The sequence below is a fragment of the Trachypithecus francoisi genome, unplaced genomic scaffold, assembly GCF_009764315.1.
Source record: "Trachypithecus francoisi isolate TF-2019V2 unplaced genomic scaffold, Tfra_2.0 Lachesis_group16, whole genome shotgun sequence".
Lineage (NCBI taxonomy): Eukaryota > Metazoa > Chordata > Mammalia > Primates > Cercopithecidae > Trachypithecus > Trachypithecus francoisi.
In genome coordinates, this window is record NW_022681461.1 from 62442696 (window position 1) to 62464969 (window position 22274).

The 22274-nt window shown below is 41.6% G+C and overlaps 1 protein-coding gene across 2 annotated transcripts in view; it reads left to right on the plus strand.

The window, feature by feature from the left end:
• ACO1 (aconitase 1) overlaps positions 1-22274 on the plus strand; it is a 69391-nt gene that overhangs the window by 12250 nt on the left and 34867 nt on the right. Inside the window, exons 2-4 of one of the 2 annotated variants that reach the window (XM_033237534.1) lie at positions 9646-9764; positions 11432-11600; positions 12995-13132. In XM_033237534.1, the coding sequence (XP_033093425.1) occupies positions 9668-9764; positions 11432-11600; positions 12995-13132 (404 nt within the window). In that variant the 5' untranslated portion in view covers positions 9646-9667. Of the gene's footprint in view, positions 1-9645; positions 9765-11431; positions 11601-12287; positions 12362-12994; positions 13133-22274 lie in introns of those variants that run through there. The other variant, XM_033237536.1, reaches the window with a different exon arrangement.

Below are 22274 nucleotides of genomic sequence, written 5' to 3' on the forward strand. Positions count from 1 at the left end.
GCAGTTTCCCAGATGCATCCACATTAAATAAAACAAAGAATTAATATTTCTAGCTCTCTTATGAAAGAACCCAGTTAACAAGCCTTGGTGATATTGCTGGCCATGATGATTCTGAGCTCAGTGTTGTTTATATTCACATAGATATCCTTGGAATTTTACTTTTGACAAAAATATTGTTTATAAGTAGCATGATGTTTAGATACACAAAAGTTAGTTTGGGAGTGGGGCCAATTAATTTCTGTTTAAACAGAAATGAAATATAGCTAACCTTTTTAATGAACTGCAGTGAACCTTAGAGATGCAGTGATAGTACTTTGACTTTAGAGTTGGAAGCCATGGCATTTCAAGACCGGTATATTTCAGAAGGTGTGGGAAGAGAGGAAAACAGATGGGCAAACCACATAAAATACAGGAGAAATCTTTTTCTCTTGTTTGCGTAGATTTTTTTAAATCCACTCTTATGTGTCTTTAGATAGCCCAAAAAAAGGATCGGGGGATGTGCTGCCAGTACTTTAGACTAGATGATTAGAGTTAGAAAGATGATTCTCAGTTGATTGTCTGAAGGCTCTTTCAAACTATACAAGCTCCCCTGAAAACTGATATGTACCCCCCAAACAAACAAACAAACAAACAAACAAAAACCCTCATCCTCTCCAGCCCACTACTGACAGTTCTGCTGCCTGGGTTTATTCGTCTCCTGTGCTTCTCCTGCTGCTGTGTGGAAATCCTGTGCTTGCTTGTAGGGCCCATTAATATCTATGCCTCTGTCTATAACATAAGGTAATTAAGTATAATATTTAATTATCTTAGGAAAATTAAACTTTGATAACACAAGTAGCAAATTCATAGACTTATATATTCCAAAGATGGGATGGCGACCCTAAAAGGAGAATCTTATTTTTTCTGATCCTTGGCATTTAGCTTAAAGTAAGTCGACTGTTCCAAACATCTCTACAAATCTGGCTATGATAGATAAACATCATCACATAGCACTCCTCTTGAATGCTACTGTTGAATCACTCCCTGTCAGCTGGGTGGGTGTATGGTCTGACATGGTTTTCTAGCAAGAGTGATGGTTTAGCATCTATCCATATGCTACGTGCAGTCTCCCTCACAAAACCTGTTTGCAAGGATTGCTGCCAGGGTTCGGAATTTCTTTTTTTTCTTTTTTTCTTTTTTCTTTTCTTTTCTTTTTTCTTTTTTGACAGAGTCTTGCTCTGTTACCTAGACTGGAATGCAGTGGAGTGGCACAATCACAGCTCACTGCAGCCTCAATCTTCCAGGCTCCAGCGATCCTCCCACCTCAGCCTCCCAAGTAGCTGGGACTACAGGTGTGGGACACCATGACTGGCTAGTTTTTTCACTTTTTTGTAGAGACATGGTCTTGCTATATTGCCCAGGCTGGTCTCAAACTCCTGGGCTCAAGCAATCCACCCATGCTGGCCTCCCAAATTGCTGGGATTACAGGCATGAGCCACTGCGTCAACCCAGATTGATATTTCTAAATGCTGAAAGAAAATAGCTGCCAACCTAATATTTAAATTTTAATGTAGAGTTACTCATGAGCAAAATGTACTGCCCCAAATAGGATTTTGTCCATGATTTAAGATAATCATCCCCTTTCTTTTCTATAGTTCACTAGGCTCACAGTGCACCCAAGCATGGGGTCAAATTGTCGACAGATTTTAGGGCTGTTTGTCATTCACATAAAGGGAAATGTTGTAGACCATATCTCAAGACCAAGTAGAGGCCAAAGACAGTTTCGGTCTCTCCAGAGTTACAGAACTGAGGCATCCACATTAATAGCTCAGTTAAGTCCCCTTGGAGATGAGAACATTTGATCAGCAGAGGTCATCTTAGTGTTACTCAGTTTGACCTGTTTGGCAGACAGGCAGTTTACAAAAGAAGAAATTTAGATGTCTAACAGACAGATGGAAAATTACTCAATTTAACTAACTATTAAAGAAATGCCAAGATTGGCTTTTTAATGTCTCAACTTAGCAAACGGTAAATATGAATTTGGTTGCCTGGTTTGAGTACCTCCGCTTACTGCCTCAGAGAAGGGTCGTAAAATTGGTACAGCCTTTTCCAGGCATCCTGGTGATGTGCAGATCCTTTCACTCAGCTCTCTCCTAGGAACTGAAAGCTAGAAATTTGTTTAAAAGAAGTGATTTAAGGACCTACTAACGATGTGAGTATACAAGGCATCATTGTTTGAATGCTAGTACTTGGAAACAACCTAAGTATTTTAATAATAGGGAAATTGTTATATATCTAAAGGGTAGATGTTTATGGTATAGTTAAAAGTGCTGTAAAAATCACACGATTGTCCTATTAAGATATTTGAGGTTTATTGTTGAGTGGAAAAAAAGCAATTTGCAAAACAATGTGAGGTCTAGTCCATTTTTTTTTTGAAAAATTCAAATGCATTTAAAAGTTATGGTAAATGAAACTCTAAATCATGATATTACAAAGGATTTGATTTTGTTCTTTTTGCTCACCTGCATTTTCTGTTGTTTCTACAGTGAGCATCAATTTCTTTTTTTCTTTCTTTCTTTTTCTTTTTTTTTTCTTGAGATGGAGTCTCACTCTGTCACCCAGGCTGGAGTGCAATGGCGTGATCTTGGCTCACTCCAACCTCCGCCTGCCGGGTTTGAATAATTCTTCTGCCTCAGCCTCCCGAGTAGCTGGGACTACAGGTGTATGCTACCATACCCAGCTAATTTTTGTACTTTTAGTAGAGAGAGAGTTTCACCACATTGGCCAGGCTGGTCTCGAACTCCTGACCTGAGGTGATCCGCCCATCTCGACCTCCTAAAGTGCTGCGATTACAGGCGTGAGCCACTGTGCCTGGCCATATCTATTTCTTAGTGTAATATTTTTTAAAGTTGTCACTACCCAAGAAGATGTGGTTCAGTAACCAATTTGGTATCCTGCTGAGATTGGAAAGGGAGCTGGGGATGGGGTGGGAAGGGAAGGCCCCACTTGGATTAGCCTGTTTGACTGAAATGAGGTGTGGCACTGTTCATCTAAGGCTAAATTTGAGCCATTCAGGGATTCTCTTCACAGCTCTTTCTCTCTGTTGGTAGATATCAAAGAACATATTGAGGGGAGCAAAGTGGACTTTGTCTGGAGTTATAGTCATAAATTTAAATACATCTTCACCAGTCATTATTAAAGAAAGACCTGCATTTGTAGTTCCAGGAACTTTATGAACAATTCTATCTTTCTTTCAAAGGTTATTGCTGAAGTCAAGTTCTCATTTTATAGAGATGCTAATATAGGTATTTATGTACAAAGTTTAAATGACTGCTCCAGTTTTTTAAGAAGTAGTAAATGAATGCATGCTTATCAAAAATAGAATTTGAATAATACAGGGGTATAAAACATAGAAAGCTAAAGTCTCCCTTATATACAATGTGTTATTCTGTTTGTAATCCATGTTAACTTTATGTCTTTCTTTTTTGCACATTTGCATATGCAATGGTGTGTGTGTATGAATGACTATACACTAATGGTCTTGAATTTTTTTTTTTCACTTAAATCAGATCCTAGTATATACATATATATATTATTTTGCAACTTTAAAATTCTCATATCCTTTAATGTGAACCTTTACTAACGTTTTTTATCTTGAATCTGAGTAAGGGATTGTATATTCAATATTGTGTCAGTAAAACTGATTTGCCCTTACTGTGTCTTTTGGAAAAAAGTGGCACCCAGGGCAGATCATCAAAAACCTAAACTTAAGTTGTTTTTCCAAAGTTTAGCTGTCAGTTCTCTGCAATTCTGAAACACATGAAAGTTTTAGTGAGTGATGATAGAACTAACATCACAGAAGCACCAAAAGACTGTGATACACCTAAGTAGTACTTTTTTCAACTCTACCTATGAAAGATTTTAAGCTTTTTTTTTTTTTCTCCCCTGAGGGAAATTTGCATTTTATTGGAGGGAAACTCAGTTGTATTTTTTTTTTTCCCTAGTTTTCCCACTAATGAGTCCTGTGACCCTAGGCAGTCAGTTGCTTTTCAGGACCTCTCTGTCTTCCTCGGGGGAATGCTATATGATTACTAAGGTTCTTTACCAAAAACTCAACATTCTCTGTCTCATTACCTCCTTAGCACCTAAGGTTAAGGTGTCCCTAGGGAATGGTGACAGGTTGGTGCCATGCCTTAGTGCCATGCCATGTATGCACAAAAGGCGTCACACCAAGGCACCTGCAAGTGTCCTCAATTGAGCCAGAGGTCAGTTGGTAGCAAGACTGGGGTTGGGGAAGAACCCCAGCTCTTCACTCCTCCCACCCTTTTACTGGGAGCATGACTTATTTATTAAATGTCTTACCCTAGTTCTGCCTGCCTTTGCCTAATATTTGTTTTTTTTTTAGTGACCTACTTTAAAAATCTGGTGTTCAGACCGTCCACGCCTACCCCTACTCTTGCATGCATAGAGTGTACCTGTGCTAATCATGACCCTGTACAAGTCACCCAGCTAGTATTTCAGGATGGGTTAGCTTTGAAAGACACTGTTTCTCTACCAAATAATTATCTTGACTTTCAGAATGTGAACTACATGCAGTCAAGGGTTTCAGATACAGTAGCTCCGTTTTTATTCCTTTTGTATAAGAACTGTTCATCTGTCTTACTTGATTCGGTGGCCAGGGACAAGTGTTCACCATCCTCAGCATTCTGACAAGCGTCCCGGAGGGAGAAGTTCTCAATAATTGCTCCCACCTTGTACCTTAAAAGATACTATTTCCCATTCCTTCCTTCCTTTTTTTTTTCTTTTTTCTTCTTGCCACCATGCAATATCATCTCATTCTATAGAACAAAGAAAGCAGCAACCCCAAATGGTGTGATATATGCTAACTCTTCCCTCTTTCGAAAAACACTGTATATATCTAGATACTCTGCCACCTCCAAAAAAATCCACATTAACTGTCTTCGTTTGTTCATTCTTATCCTTTATTGTTAAATGAAGATCAGATAAAACAGAAAAGAGCCAAGAACAAAGCAGCAGGAGGAGAGAGGGGGAGATAAGAAAGGAATTGAAGCAGTGGGACCTGTGCTTTATGTGGATGTGGGACATAGGGAGGGCTTCCTGGCCAGTGGGGGGGTTCCTAGATGAAACCCCAGATGTTGGGGTTATTTTTGGAGCCTGAAGGATCAGTGATAATACTCAAGGGTTAGGGATGGGATGAGTGACTGGCCAGGGAAAGGCAGGCATAGGAGGCATGGTGCCTGGATTCTTCTCTGGATCTAGACCCATTACCCAGCCAAAGATCTTTCTTCTCACACCTCTTTGAAACATGATTGTTTTTGGCTTTCTCTTGGAGTTACTAAACCAGGAGATTTGAGACGAGTGATAGTATGGGTGGAACCTTAAAGTGGCTCCAAATTCCAGAGTCCTCTAGGCTTGTATGGAGGGCCTGTTTTCCAAACAAAGTTAGTCTTGGGTTGCCCAAATGGAGCTGCTGTTACTTTCTACTGACCTGTGGCTCAGCACAAAGTGGCAGGAGACAGGTGACAGTGCCTGGCTCAGACCTGATTGCAAGGGGGTCCCCTGGAAAGAAGTAAAGGCAACTGCAGCATTCGAAACTGAGTCTCTTGTGCGAGGATTGCCATGACTTTCCCAGCTTTAGGGGCTGGCGGGTGACCTCCAACAGCGGCATCGTCAGAGCAGGGTGGCTGCATGTAGTGAGGTGGTGTAGGGTGGCAGAAAGAGCCAGGGTTTGAAACCTAGCTCTGCCTCTTACTTGGTGTATGCTGTTAGGCAAGGTTTTCCATCCCTCTGAGCTGCAGTATCCTCATCTGTAAAATGGGAATAATGATATGATTTCATTTATGGAGATGTTGCCAGGTAGAGAAGACGGTGTAAAGCACTTGGCATGTGCTGGTATAACTAACTGGTGCTTCTCTTCCCTTCCGCAGATAGAATTTACTTCCTTAATATAGTGAAACTAGACAGTTATCTAGCTTCCAAGGATAAAGGGAGGCAGATGGTAGTACACTTTAAAACAAGCCATTTTCTCCAAGAGCCAACATATCGGTCACTATATCCATCGAAAAATACCAGCTGACTTTGTAGGTGGTGGGAGTAGCAGGAATCATGTGAGGCTTCTTGTGTTATGGCCCAGACATTTGTAGCTACAGGGAATTAAGTTGACACATTTGGTCCCCACTGCATAATGGCAAATATGGGTACAAATAAACAACTGCCAAAAATTTTGGCAGACTTGGGACATCTGGCTCCTTTAAGACTCGACACAGAGATAGGATGATTCAGACACTTAAGGCCATTTAAAGAGGTGATTGACCCATCTTGCTCAGTCCCGTGTGCGTTTCCCACAGCTTCCCCTGCCTGCAGAGACTCTGGCTTCTGTGGAGATAGTCTTCTGTTTTTCCAGGCAGGAAAATAGCAGTTTTATTGTTGCCGTTGCTACTGTTTGAGGATGGAAAAGGTAAGTCTGGGGAGTATAGCATGGGTGACAAATGAAAGGTAGAGTAGCACTGTTGCCTTTTTAAATATATTCAGAATTTCAATCAGTGGAATTACTAGTTTCATTTTCTGAGCCCACAGATTTGTAGACTTCTCCTTCTGCGGACAGGCTAGCAGGTTTCTTGTTTACAGGGCTTTCCCCCCCACCACCCCCGATTGGCTGCTCGTTGAGTGAGGATTAGTCACAAATCTCTTGAATTTGTGTGGCACTTTATCTTACATGCACTCTCACCTCAAAAACTAAAGCCACCATCTTCCCTCCCAAAACAGTCCTAATAGCCGTCAATCCTCCATGCCTGGAGTTCAGCCTTATTTCTTCTCCGCATAGGTTTTCTCCCATTCACCCAGCAGCCATTTTCTCTAAATTTTGCCTCTTCAGCTTTTAATCCATCCACCCCTTTTATCCATTTCAGTTTCTGCCATGCACTTGCTCGCCTCCTTACCTGTCACCGCTGGTAGAACAGGGCCCACAGGTGTGTTTGGTTTTGCCATCATGCCACAGACCCACACAGTTTAGAAAAAATTAGTTGCCAACTTTTGTAAGTCAAGAGTTCATATAAAAATCTAGATTACCAGTCTGACTTGGAAAATTAGATGATCTCTCAACACTGGGCAAGCATTCCTTCATACCCTCTCGGCTGGAGCCAGGTGGCCTCTGCCCCCTTAGATGGGCACAGATCACCCAGGCTCTTTAGTCCCTGTGCAGCCTGCCTCACGTGCACAGGTCTCTTCCTGAGCCCTGGAGGCATTTTGATTGTGACTCCTGTTTTAGAATGTGCCCTCCCTTTTTCGGTATCTTCTGTGCTGCCTCTCTGCTTCTTGAATTAAGTGTTAAGTGCCTCACCTGGTAACACTCCACAGTGCCAACCAATGATTCTCAAGCTGAACGTGTGTTGGAATCACCTAGACGCTTGAACAGGTTCAGTGGGTGGGGAGGGGATACTCAGGAATCTATATTTTTAACAAGAAAGATTCCTGGATAATTCTAATGCAGATGGCCTAAGGTACATACTTTTATAAACACAGTTACAGTGTATTCCAGTAGCCTTTGCTGTCCATTCTTTAGTTTCAGTTCCAGAACGCCCAGAGAAGGAAGTTGATTGGGCCAGATTGGGTCAGACACCTTTCCTCTCTCCCACCAAATGGCAGCTGCTGCATACAGCATGTGAGACTAGGTGGGAGAAGCAGTTCCCAGGAAAGAGGTGCTGGGCAAACAGCCTGGCTGTCTCCTCTTCAGTGTCTTGCGCCCATTACCGTTAGCTGTGGCATGTCCTCTCACCTCCTGCACTAGCAATCCAGGAAGACACAGGCTGCTTCTCAATCAACTGCTTCTCCCCAGAACTACCTACTACCTACCAGACTTTGGCCAAAGGAGATGTGCAAATGTCTATTTCTTTTAAATTTTTAGCTATTTTTTTTTTAAAGTTGAGTGTGTACATAGTTAAAAATGCAAACAATACTAAAAGAAACATAGTAAAAACTAAGCTTTCCTCCCAGTCCTGATTTCTAGGTCCCAGGCCTCTTAAAAGAAGCCCAGTCCCTTTTGTGTCCTGTGAGGATAGGGGCCTGTCTATAGAGACAAAGCACACTTCCAACCTTTTATCCTCTCAGTCCTTTCCTTTATCCATGGTGGGTTTTTTTTTTTTTTCATTTTACAGTTATATATTATTTTATATCAGTCAGTTCATGAACATGTTGAATATTTAAATATTTACTTATAAAAACCCTGGGATTAAACAGGGAAATGTTAGCTATTCTAATGTATCCTAAAATTAAGAATGTTGAGGAATCGATTGATACAAGAATTTTTTGCCCAAGAGGTAGGACCAGAAAGCAAGCCTTCTGACTCCCGCCCCAGTGTGTTTTGCTCTAAGATGGATAGTTAAATGATTTGAAATAGCCATTTTTCCATATGGTGAAAAGAATGGCATCTTCCCTTGTTTATAAAAAGATACATGAGAACTTCTGCCCAGAGCTGGGGTAGAGGGTCCCCCTCCAAACCCATCTGGGGAGTTGGGGCCTTTATGCCATCATAGTGTACTTTAAACCAACTGTCAGGCCTCTGAGCCAAAGCTAAGCCATCATATCCCCTGTTACCTGCACATACACATCTGGATGTATGCTGACTCTCTTTTCGGACTCAGCCCCCCTGCACCCAGGTGAAATAAACAGCCTTGTTGCTCACACAAAGCCTGTTTGGTGGTCTCTTCACACGGACACAAGTGGCACCAGCAGTCCCCAACCTTTTGGCACCAGGAACCGGTTTCATAGAAGACAAGTTTTCCATGGATTGTGGGTAGGGGATGGTTTCGGGGTGAAACTGTTCTGTTCCACCTCACCTCAGATTGTTGGGCATTAGTTAGATTCGCATGCGCAGTTCACAATAGGGTTTGCGCTCCGATGAGAATCTAGTGATCTGATGGGAGGTGAGCTCAGGCCTTAATGCTACATCACCTGCTCGCTGCTCACCTCCTACTATATGGCCTGGCTCCTAACAGGTCACGGACTGATACTGGTCTGCCGCCTGGGACTTGGGGACCCTTGCTTTAAACATTCCCCAATGTCAATGCACCATTGCCACCATCTGCAAAAATGAGTTGGGAAGACTTGCTAACTATGACATTCAAGTATATTCAAAATGCTGCAGAGATTGTTACAACAGGAAATTCACAGGACAGTACCAGAAAACAACTGCTCTTAATTCCCCACTTCCAAAGTTCAAGTTTTATACAATTGCATAATGTCACCTGCTATGGGCTTGTAACCTCTTGCCATGCAGGACATGAGACCACCTTAGAGGTCTGTTCATATATTCAAGATTGACCATGAGATGTGTCCTTCATTTCACTTTTTCCTGCCAGTGGAAGAATGTTGGAAAGTTGTAGAAATAAGACAAAAGAAGTTTGGGTTTTTATGCTGTCTTGAGAGGTGAAGGCTAGCTTTCACAGTAACTTTACACAAGCCCATTTTACTTGCTAAGAATATCATTCTTGTATTCATTTACCTTCCACTATCCTCCTACTTCAAAAAGATAATAAATGATTTCTTTAAGTGAACGTGTACTGAAATTGTTGAAAAAGGTAAATGCTTGTCAGTATAAACGAGGTCCAGCTTCAAAAGAAGAGTTTAAATGTTCTCTTTTCTTTTCAGGAATACGTGGCCATCAGTCATCATGAGCAACCCATTTGCACACCTTGCTGAGCCACTGGATCCTGTACAACCAGGAAAGAAATTCTTCAATTTGAATAAATTGGAGGATCCAAGATATGGTAGGTACATGGCTATGATAGCAATTGGAATCTCATTTGCACAATGATTAGGCTATGTAATTAATTATACTTCAGGAGAGTTTGAAGAGGGAATAGCAGAGAATGGTTGAATGCTCTTGGGTTAAGTGCACAAGCACACACATGCCTTTCCTACATTAGTCAAATTTAAGTAGGTAATAATGATTACATACATTTAACATTTATATAACACTTTATAGAGTATACATTTGTATCATATCGTTTAATCTGAATAACAACCCTTTGGGGTCATGTTTATAAAATATAAGAGGTCCTGAGGAAGCTAAGGCCCAAGAATCAATGACGCATGTTCAGATCACAAGTATGTGGGTTGTAGACAAGCAGGACAAGAACACAGTCTTTTTTCTTCCAAATTCCGTCCTTTTTCTGCCTTTGCACTGTCTTTTCCAGATAACATTTCCAGATAGTATTGCTTAGCAATTTTCACATATCAAAATGGAACTTTTATAAGTAAACAAAACCATTTTTCTCATGAATTAATATTGTTTTATTGTAGGAACTCCAGTTACCACTGGCTATGCTGCATAGGGTTTAGGGTTTTGTTTCCTTTGAAAGATGTATGTGCATATACTTTGGTCTTAAATACAGCAATTGTAAAGGGGTTATTTTCTCATTTCTTGAGCATTAGTTTTCATAAGAACTATTACTCTGTGTATATGTACATGTATAAATATACGTTACTTGTTAACATTTAACATAGGCTGGGTGTGGTGGCTCATGCCTGTAATCCCTGCACTTCAGGAGGCCAAAGCAGGCAATCCCTTGAGTCCAGGAGCTCAAGACTAGCCTGGGCAACACAGTGAAACCCTGTCTCCATAAAAAATACAAAAAAATTTAGCTGGGTGTGGTGGTGCTTACCTATAGTCCCAGGTATTTAGGAGGCTGAGGTGGGAGAATCACTTGAGCCAGGGAGTTTGAGGCTGCAGTGAACTGTGATCACACCACTACACTCCAGTCTGGGTGATAGAGTAAGACCCTGTCTCAAAAACAAACAAAATACGTAATACAATAAAAATCTAGACTGATGGTGAGATGGGATGACTTAAGGGAAACTTTCTGTTGTTGGAATCCAAGATAAGACAACCATTTAATACCAAAGAATAATGTTTTATTTTGGCCTTGTCTGTGGTGTCTTCTACCACTGAATATCTCTTTTTTTTTTGAAACAGAGTCTCGCTCTGTCACCAGGCTGGAGTGCAGTGGCGTGGATCTCGGCTCACTGCAACCTCTGCCTCCTGGGTTCAAGCAATTCTCTTGCCTCAGCCTTCCCAGTAGCCGGGACTACAGGCACACGCCACTATGCCCAGCTAAGTTTTGTACTTTCAGTAGAGATGGAGTTTCACCATGTTGGCCAGGATGGTCTTGATCTCTTGACCCCGTGATCTGCCCACCCCAGCCTCCCACAGTGCTGGGATTACAGGCATGAGCCACCATGCCCAGCCCTGAATATCTCTTCAACCCATTAAATATCCATGTATTTTAAACAGTTGGTCACTTTACCCTCTTTACTTGTGGAAGAATAGTCTGATGCCTCGTATCAACTTTATATAGAGATCGGCCTTAAAGAGCGCTCTTAAGTTGTCTCACGGGTTTTGTTTATTTTGTCATGCTTTCTCCTTAACTCTTAGGGCGCTTACCATTTTCCATCAGAGTTCTTCTGGAAGCAGCCATTCGGAATTGTGATGAGTTTTTGGTGAAGAAGCACGATATTGAAAATATTCTACACTGGAATGTCATGCAGCATGAGAACATAGAAGTGCCATTTAAGCCTGCTCGTGTCATCCTGCAGGACTTTACGTGAGCCCAATGTCACTTCGCTCTCCTCTTCTCTGCCTCGCTCGTTAGCCTTTCAAAAAAGTTTTCTTTTAAACAACGAAAACACTGTGCAATGACTTATATAATTTATTACCCATATACCCATATCCAGATACTTTTGAAAGCTAAGGGGGGGGGTCATTGCCCCCAGCAGCAAGAGGAAACCAGGATTGTCTCAGACAAACTGAGACACCCCACATTTTCTAATGGCAAGGGTCATTATCCTTGCTCTTAAAGATCCTAGTCCTGCGTATTCTAGAGAAAGGTCAAAGAAATAGCATGGAGGGCCAGGCGTGGTAGCTCACACCTGTAATCCCAGCGCTTTGGGAGGCTGAGGCAGGCGGATCACAAGGTCAGGAGATCGACACCATCCTGCCTAACACAGTGAAACCCCATCTCTACTAAAAATACAAAAAAATTAGCCGGGCGTGGTGGCGGGCACCTGTAGTCCCAGCCACTCAGGAGGCTGAGGCAGGAGAATGGTGTGAACCCAGGAGGCGGAGCTTGCAGTGAGCCGAGATCGCGCCACTGCACTCCAGCCTGGGCGACAGAGCGAGACTCCGTCTCAGAAAAAAAAAAAAGAAAGAAAGAAATAGCATGGAATAGAGCCATCTTGGAATCTTTTCTCTCCCGCATTGTATTGCCCAGGAAACCAGGTGTCAGACACTTGTACTTGAAACACTGATGTGCTGTCTGCCAAGGGGAGATGTTGTAGCTCACATCACAAATCTTGACTATAACTGGTAAGCCTGAGTTCTCATCCTGCTATTTTTAGGTATCCTTGCTCCCCATTGCAGCATCTTTGTTGAGATACTATATTTCCATTTTTAAGTGATGTTGTTTCATTACTTCTAGAGACCCAATTTCATTTTTCTAGAGGAAGAGCACCAAAGCGTTATACTTTTAAGCAAAAAAGAGAGAAAGATTCATTTAACATGAATTTGATTCACAGCCAACTTTTCTGAATTATATCCATTCCTTGAAATCTGGTCGAAGTTGAAGGTGTGATCTGAATGTCTTCTCCAGGCCTTTGTCTAGCCACCATGTGAATGGGAAGCACTCATAGCAGTAAGAGTTCCAGAGTTGTTAAGTGCCAGCTTTCCCATCGTTGCTCTATTTAGACCATAGCTGTTATTACATTTAATACAGTGATAACATTGTACATAGAGAGACCACCCAGTCATGGTACTTACTATCTATGTGATTTCTGCCTGAGGAAATATGCTTAGAAACTTTCACTTCTCTAAGTCTCACCGATTGTTAGCTCCTCTGATGAGGGAAGGCCTTGTCAATATTATCAATGGAGGCAAAAGGTGAAAAATCCAGTTACACACATTTAAGGCTTATTTTCTGCATTATTCTCTTTCTTCTCTTAGGGGTGTGCCCGCTGTGGTTGACTTTGCTGCAATGCGTGATGCTGTGAAAAAGTTAGGAGGAGATCCAGAGAAAATAAACCCTGTCTGTCCTGCTGATCTTGTAATAGATCATTCCATCCAGGTTGATTTCAACAGAAGGTGAGCGATTAAAACGAATACCTGAGTGTTCTGCTTTGTGCAAAGTCTTTGAATACGAATCTTTTTAAAATGTGTATATGTAGTTAAAGAAGAAAATCTTTAAAAGATATCTTCTGAAAAACTTAAACTTCATATGGATTTTGCAGTAAAGATGTTTTAGGGGGAAGAGTGGGTGGATTTTTTTTTAATCTTTTAATTTGTTTTTACTTCTTGGGTGGGAGCAGCCTGCATTTGAATCTGGCTTGAAGTCGGGGTGAAAACACACCCACATGAAGTTCTGCCTTGAGAGCTTGTCAACACAAGTATATGTCAATGCAAGTATATGTTTGAGCTTTTCATCCACTGGAACCTTATTCCTTTTTTGATCGCAAGTAACTGTTGCATATCTGGCAATCTCTGCCTCTCCACATGGGTTTCCATAATGCCTATCCCTTTCTTTCTCTGTGTTTCTTCTTTTGTTTGGGATATCCTCTTCTCTCTTCCTGCCAAATCTTACCTGTCCTTTAAGGCCAGCTTATATCTTATTCTGTTAAGAATCCTTTACTTTCCAGCCTACGAAGCTCCCTGTTCTTCAGTTTGCCAGATGATTTAGTGTCCTGAGTGGGCCTATAGTCCTTGAAGGGAAATTGTCACTTGAGTTGCCTTGGTAAATAGACTCTCAGCTCCCTGAATGCAAGAGCTGAGCAGATAAGTAGGCATTTAATATCCTAAACTGAGTGACCTTGACATTATTCTTCAATTTAGTGAAAATGTTAGTAAGCTTGAATATAGACACCTAATGGTCTATAACACCTTTAGGTGGGGAAAAACTAAACAACTCTGAGGATAGGTTTTTGTTTTTTTAAATCCATCCCCACATCCTTGGCATCCAAAGGTGTGCATATTAAAATGTCTTCATTGGCCACGTGCAGTGGCTCATGCCTGTAATCCCAGCACTTTGGAAGGCTGAGGCAGGAGGATCGCTTGAGCCTAGGAGTTTGATACCAGCCTGGGCAACTTAGGAAGACCACATCTCTACAAATAACTTTTTAAAAATTAGCCATGTGTGGTGGTGTGTGCCTGTGTGGTCCCAGCTAAACTTAGGAGGCTGAGGCAGGAGGATCACCTGAGCCCAGGAGGTTAGGCCGTGCATACCAGTTGGGTGACAGAGCAAGACCTTGTCTTAAAAAAAAAAAAAAAAACTTAATAAAGAAAATGTTTTACAAAGAAGAGAACTGAACATGTGAATATGTAGTGAACTAGCAACTTAGGCCTGGCCTCTTAACAAACTTTAAAAGTGAATACTTCTTAATCAAAATATATGTACCATTTATAATCCTAGCCCATTGAAGAGATGACTAAGTTTTGTGAGATTAGGAGCCAAGTAGTAATGGTCAATTTTCCTGACTCAGTTTATTTTAATGAGCTTTAATCCCTAAATCTCACTCTCTAAAAGCCTTTGCTTTAAGTTGGACATGTTGGGAGTGAGTCTTTGGGTTAAAATGGCATCAGGATGTTAAACATTGTTATATAGCCCCAGTCTTTTGTAAGATATACAAAAAGGCATAGAAAATAGAATCTAAGAGAAGCACTTAGTGATTTGATAGGGCCTATAAAAGTACCTGATGGCCGGACACGGTGACTCACGCCTGTAATCCCATCACTTTGGGAGGCCAAGGCAGGTGGATCGCGCGGTCAGATCAAGACCATCCTGGCGAACAAGGTGAAACCCCATCTCTACTGAAAATACAAAAAAATTAGCCGGGTATGGTGGTGGGCGCCTGTAGTCCCAGCTACTTGGGAGGCTGAGGCAGGAGAATGGCATGAACCCGGGAGGCGGAGCTTGCAGTGAGCAGAGATAGCGTGACTGCACTCCAGCCTGGGCAACACAGCGAGACTCCATCTCAAAAAACAAAGAGTACCTGATGAAGTTAAACTTGAAAAAAAAAACAACAATCTAGTCATCTTTGCCCTTTGGATCAAAATGGTAATCGACAGATGGGATTGAAGTCAGAAGAAACTCTACCATTTGTCCTTTTCTCCAAAAGGCAGAATTTATACCAGCCAAAACCATGAAGATTTCAATGTAGAGATAGGTGTAAAAAAATCAGCTATTGCTGTATAACCCCAGAATCTCAGCAGCAGGCAACAATCAGAATTTATTTCTTACACGTCTTCTAGTTTTCTGGGAGGTCAGCTGACCTAGGTGAGCACAGTTGGGCAGCTCTGCTTTGCGCTGCAGTAGTCAGGTTGGCAGCTTACACTGAACCATACATCTGCGGGGCAGCCGGGACAACTCTGTTCCATGTGTGTTTCTTTTGGGGTCCAGGCTAAAGGAGAAAGCTGCTGTCTTGTGATCACAGAGACTCAAGTGGGCAAGTAGAAACACACAATATCTCTAAGGCGTAACTAAGGACCAGCACAGCATCACTTCTGTTCACGGTGCCACTGATCAAAGCAAATCACAGGGTTGAGCCCAAAGCTGGGATGGGGAAATATAGTTCACCCATCTTCAGTGGAAGCAACTGCAAGATAACAGAGCAAGGGTTTTGATACAGGGAGGGCAATCAGGTATTTTTAAGAGGCTATTATCTTAACCTAGAAGTATGACTACCTAAAGTTGTCAAAACAACCATCAGTGGGAAAAGAAATAACTTTTCCATATACAGGGCTAGAAACTGATTAGTGGAGGGAGCAGTTCTTATGAATGTTTAAAAGTTTTAGAAGGAAATCTATGTGTATCAGATGTCTTGATGAGACTAAATTTAGAAGCAACGAATGAAACAAAAAAGGAAAACAGCTATAGATTTAGTTACTTCAAAATTAAGAGAAAATAACTTGAAAAATATGGCAAACTGTTAATATACTTAATAAATGGAGTATCCGTAATCCATTTAGGAAAATAATACGTCCCTGAAGATAAATGGGCAAAGGGAAGTGGACATTTCATAATAAAAGGAAAGGCAGATGGTAGTAAACAGTAAATAAAGGCTTTTCAATCTCACAAGTAATAAAAAAGTAAATATTTGAGATGTCATTTTCTTACCGATATAGTTGACATTAGAAAATAAACATTAATTATGAAGGTGTTATAAGGGAGACAGTTTTATACACTGCTGATAGCACTATAAATTAGAAATGAGGATTAAAGCAATATATGTTAAGACCTTAGAAATTTCTGTATCGTTTGTCCTGGAATTTCTACTTCCAAGCATACCTTTTATATCATTTATTTATTTATCTATTTTTTGAGACAGGGTCTCACTCTGTTCCCTAGACCAGGGTGACGTGATCACAGTTCAGTGCAGTCTTGCCTCCTGGGCTTAAGCAATCCTCACACTTCAGCCTTCTGAGTAGCTGTGATCACAGGCATGTGCCACTACATCTAGCTACTCTGAATAGCTGACTTCAGAGAAAACTTAATGGCCAATAATGTTTATTAAAGTATTATTTATAAATGAAGCCTAGAAACATTCTAAATGTCCAACAAAAAATGGCTTATTAAATTATGGTATACCCCTGAAGTGAATCATTAGGTAACCTTTAGAGTTTTATGAAGTCTTTAATAACACTTGGAACGTGATCACATTGTAGCTGAATGAGCCAGATGCTACAGTGCATATGTAGAGTGACATAAGCTACATGGAAAATGATGCAGGAATTAAAAGATTGGAAAGGGTGCCAAGTTGCAAAGCAGTTATCTCCGGCATTGTAACTGTCTTCATTTTCCTAATAAGAAGCTATTATTTTTATAATTAAGTCATTTAAGAATATGAAATCACTCAAAGGGAAACAAAAACACCTTTATTTGCTTCTCTGGGGATGTAACTGAGTTCCAGGCAGCCTCAAAATAAATTTAGAAAATGGTCTTTCTCCAGTTAATATTGCTAACATCCAAACCAGATAAATTCAGGATGAAGAGAAATCTACTTTGTCCCCTAAATTGATTGGTGGTTCTTGGAACAGACCATGTACTCACCAGCTCTTCCCTTTCCTTTGGACTCTGAACCTCTCCTAAGGCAATATGTCTTCCCCCACCTTCCTTTTTTTCTAAATCACGTGAACTCATTTAATGTTTTGGTTTCAAATGGAAGAGTTTAAAATATATGCGTAAAATGTTACCCTGTTTGAGATAGGATAAAGACCCACTTCAGAAGTTATGAAAGTAGCCATAAATTCATTCCTAATTTCATCTTTCTTGGAGACTTTCATTAATGTTGATGAGTTTACCTTCATTTCGCTCGCCTAGAAGGTGAAAGTACAGGTAGAGACAGAATTGTAATACAGTTTTCATGTCTAAACTCTATTGACTCAAAATTCAAAGAGCTCATTACTGTTAATACATCTTAAACTTGGGTCATCACCAAGTTCACTGTAATTTTTTTTTTTTTTGACCTTGACTCTAATCAACTGTGGTTTCAATTTTTTGTAGACCTTTTTCATTTACATCATATACTGAAAACAAAAACAGCAAAATCCAAGGGTGAGCTTTGACATAGATTGATAACTAAATCTAGCAAACCCACATATATATATAAAATTAGAGCGAATACTGGCCGGGCATGGTGGCTCACGCCTGTATTCTCAGCACTTTGGGAGGCTGAGGCAGGCAGATCATGAAGTCAGGAGATCAAGACCATCCTGTCCAACATGGTAAAACCATGTCTCTACTAAAATACAAAAAATTAGCCGGGCATGGTGGTGTGTGCCTGTAGTCCCAGCTACTCAGGAGGCTGAGGCAGGGGAATCACTTGAATCCAGGAGGTGGAGGTTGCAGTGAACCGAGATTGTGCCACTGCACTCCAGCCTGGTGACAGAGTGAGATTCCATCTCAAAAAAAAAAAAAATTTCTTTTAGAAGTCTTTTTATTGGTGGTATTTTGTTTTTATTTCTTGAGTTTTTTTTTGCAGTTTAACCTCATGATCTCTCTCCTCATTTTTGTAAGGAATTAAATGTGATGTCTCAACTCTGTGAAACTGTGTGCTGTGGGCTAATTTCCAGCTCTGTTTCAAGAAATGAGTGAGGAAAACTGGGCACAGTGTGGTAGAGTGGTAAATATCTCAGTTAAATGTTTATAAGCCCTTTGCCTAGTTTGAATAATACTAATTAGCTTCACACCCTCTTTAGAAGTTGAAGTTTTAACACATTATTGTGATATTTTACAAAGTTACCTCACCTTTTTTTTGTTGTTGTTCCTTCAACAAGAATTTCATAACAGTGGCCGGGCGCAGTGGCTCACGCCTGTAATCCCAGCACTTTGGGAAGCTGACGCGAGAGGATCACGAGGTCAGGAGATTGAGACCATCCTGGCTAACATGGTGAAGCCCCGCGTCTCTACTAAAAATACAAAAATTAGCCGGCGTGGTACCGGGCGCCTGTAGTCCAGCTACTTGGGAGGCTGAGGCTAGGGAATGGTGTGAACCCGGGAGGCGGAGCTTGCAGTGAGCCGAGATTGCGCCACTGCACTCCAGTCTGGGCGACACACCAAGACTTAGTCTCAAAAAAAAGAATTTCATAACAGTTTCTGACCAGATTTCATTAATGTGAAAACTATCTCCATGTTAATACTGTCTGTGAATTTCTGGAGCTCCATTAAATGTAATTCTCAGAAACTGAACTACATTCAATTCTGAATTCAAATTAAGTAACTAAGAAATTTCCTCTTTAGTCTATGAGGCCATTCATGTTTAGAGACCTTATTAGAAGCTCACTAGATTAGACTAATTTAGGAAAGTTCTGAGTGGTAGAAAATTCTGAATGCTAGGTCTATTTATTCATTCCAGTAACTAGAACTAGGCTAATTGAGCCAAGCTCCATATAATAGATGTTTTGTCTTCCTGAGTAAATAGGGTTTTACCTGGAATTACTGTATCATGAAACAGTCTAAGCATTTCTGGCTTCTGCACGTCCTATGAACATGTTACTTCCATCAAACTGATACCCCCAGCATTTTCTGGGGTAAACGTTCTCGCATCAGTCATCAGTCATGCTTCTGCTGTGAGAAGCTCTGTCATCCTCCAGGTGCTGGAGGGTGGAAGATCAGGGACAATGACTAGCAGTCCATAAGTGCTCACAGTATAGCAAAAGAGATGGGGAGGAGAGGCAGGGGCCACATGTGGTTATGATCTCATCTGTAGTGCTAGAAATCAATGTCAGAGATGCTTTCCTTTTTTAAAAAAAATTAAATCCATTTAGCAGATCTATTACGTGCCAGTATTTATTCCAGAAACAGGTTATAGTTTAGAAGGGGAGAGAAATTAGTGAACACACAGCTTTCATGCAGTTGGTAAGTGTAGTCACCACGGAGAAGGGGCAAATCATCCTGATCTGGAGAGTCTGCAGGTTTTTCAAGGAGTGTCACCTGATCTGGATCCTGAAGCCTATTTACCAAGGAGAGAAGAGCTGGAAAAGACCTTCCACTCAGCACAAATAGAGCATGCAAAGGCATGAGGAAAGTGGGGGTGGGAAGAGCATGCTGACTACAGTGCGGCTGAAGCTGAGAGCTTGGACTGGAGGCTAGGAGAGAGCTTATAAAGGATGGCTGAGGTCAGGTTGAAGGACTTGGGTTTTTAAGACAAGGAATTTTTACTTTATTAGAAAATGGGAAGCCATTGGTAGTTTCAAACTGGTTTGTGATGATTTATATTTTAGAAATGATTCAGGTGACCATACCAAAGGTAGATTGCATGGCCTCACAGGGCAGCTAGTTGGGAGGCTATTTCTGGAATAAATACCTTGATAGCTATAGGTACTAAGTGGTGGGAAAAGAGCTCATTAGATATGGACAGACAGGGAAGAGGAACAGATTTAGGAAAGAAAGCCCAGCATCAGGGTTTGACCCGTTGAGTTTGTGGTGCCTGAAGTATTCTTGACGCGCATGCCCAAAACACACTGGAAACATAGATCTGGATGTAGAGACAGGTGGGAACTGGAGGGACGCAGCACTCAGCATTCTATTGAGAAGGTCGAGATGAGGGCCTTGAGGAGTAGCTGTGTCTTGTCCAGAGGGTCCACAGAGTCTGCTGATGCTGGTGTCAGTGCAGGTGTCCTGCCTTGTTCTGCTATCCTGGGGTCCCTCCTTTCTCTCTTTCTTTTGCTCTTCTCGAACATGTACACACATTCACAGACACTCATTCACTCAGGCAGGGATCTGCAGACTTTTTCTAGAAAGGGGCAATAGCAAATACTTTAGGCTTTGCTGGCCACATGCTGTCTCTGTCACATATTCTTCCCCCGCAACACCCCAGCCTTTAAAAATGTAAAAATCATCCTTCATTTGAGGGCCACGCATATATGGGCATTGGGCCACATTTGGCCCATGGGCTAGTTTGTAGACCCCTGTAAGGCAGTCTCTGGAAATGATCCTATTAAAGCAACCAACACTTGTCTTGGAGAATACTGATATCAAGAGAAAAAAAATTCAGTGTGGTAGCCAACTATGTTTCCTTTTTCTTTTTTCTTTTTTTTTTTTTTTTGAGACAGAGTCTCGCTCTTTCGCCCAGGCTGGAGTGCAGTGGCGTGATCTCAGCTCACTGCATCCTCCGCCTCCCGGGTTCAAGTGATTCTCCTGCCTCAGCCTCCTGAGTAACTGGGATTGCAGACGCACGCCACCACGCCTGGCTAATTTTTCTATTTTTAGTAGAGACGGAGTTTCACCATGTTGGCCAACCTGGTCTTGAACTCCTTACCTCGTGATCTGCCCACCTCAGCCTCCCAAAGTGCTGGGATTACAGGCATGAGCCACTGTGCCCGGCTCCAGATGTGTTTTCTATGAGGTAAATAACACGTGCTTCCAGTCCTTTTTTTCCCCAAGGAGTGCCTGACCATCTTGCTCAGGCTGACTTACCGTCATCCTTCAGACTACATTGATACCATGTCCTTCTGGAAAGCATTCCAGTCCCCTCAACCCCCACCCCTGGCTGAGTTCATGGCCCATTCCAAGTGCTCCCATGGCACCCTTTGCTTCCCATACCAGGCAGTGATGATTACGTTCTTTTGCAGTTGCCCTCTCACCAAACTCAGTGCAACAGTGGGCAGTGAGCACGCAGCTTTCGCACCATTGCATTTTCAGCATGTAGCACATGGCAGGCTCTGGGAGGATGGATGATCAGAGTGGGTGAGAAGCAGAGTATCATGGTCAAAGCAGAAAGCCCCAGGGCAAGTCAGACCTCGGCTCAGATAACAGTACTGTGTTATCATCTAACTTCGGACAACTTTAACCTTTCTGTGCCTCAGCTGCTGCTTCCAGACACTGAGGAAGACAGTAGTATCAGCTGCTGCTTCCAGACACTGAGGATGACAGTAGTATTTACGTGAGGGGTTGTGATGATGAGTTCACATGAGTAAAGCTCTGAGCGCCCATAACGTAATGTTGCCTTTTAGCTCTTGCTGTTACTGTGGTGGTGTTACTACCACTGCCACCATTACTGCCACAGTCTCTGTAACTATGACAGGAAGGCTATGTGGTATAGGGATTAAAGGATTGTGTCAACTCGGGAGTCAGACAGCCTGGGTTTCAATCCCAGTTCCACCATTTACTAGTTTCTGTGGTCCTGAGCAAGTTTCTTAACCTCTCCGTGTCTCAGTTTCCCCACTTGAAAAATGTGGCTATTAGTTGCACCTGACTCAAAGGGATATTATGGAGACTGAATGAGAAAATTAACATAAAGCATTTAGAATAGTTGCTGGCTCCTAGTAGTGTCAATAAGTGTTAACTACTGGGTACTAGAAAGTAGTTATCCAGTACTTCATTAATTAATGAAGCCTGACTTTGGTCTTAGCTGTGAATTTTACTAGCCTTTCCTGTGTTCACTCAATCCTATGATACATACTTTACAAGCACATTTTGTGTGCTGAATCTGCGATCTTGTGACTATGACTTACTCTACCTTGACTCAAAACAATGCAATTTGATTTTTAAAATCCTAGAAAATCATCTTGGTGCCCTATATTGTCCTGATGGACTGAATGACCTTGAGTAAATCTTAGTGTATAATCTGTGGTTCACAGACGTTATCAGGTGACACCATCTTCCTCATAAACCGTGGTCCTACACACAGGAGATTGTGATTCTATAAGGTACTGATCCTGTCAGCATTGCTAGTTTTCCGTCTCCCGACATAGAGATGAAAATGCCAACCCAAACACAGCCCAGGTCAGAGAG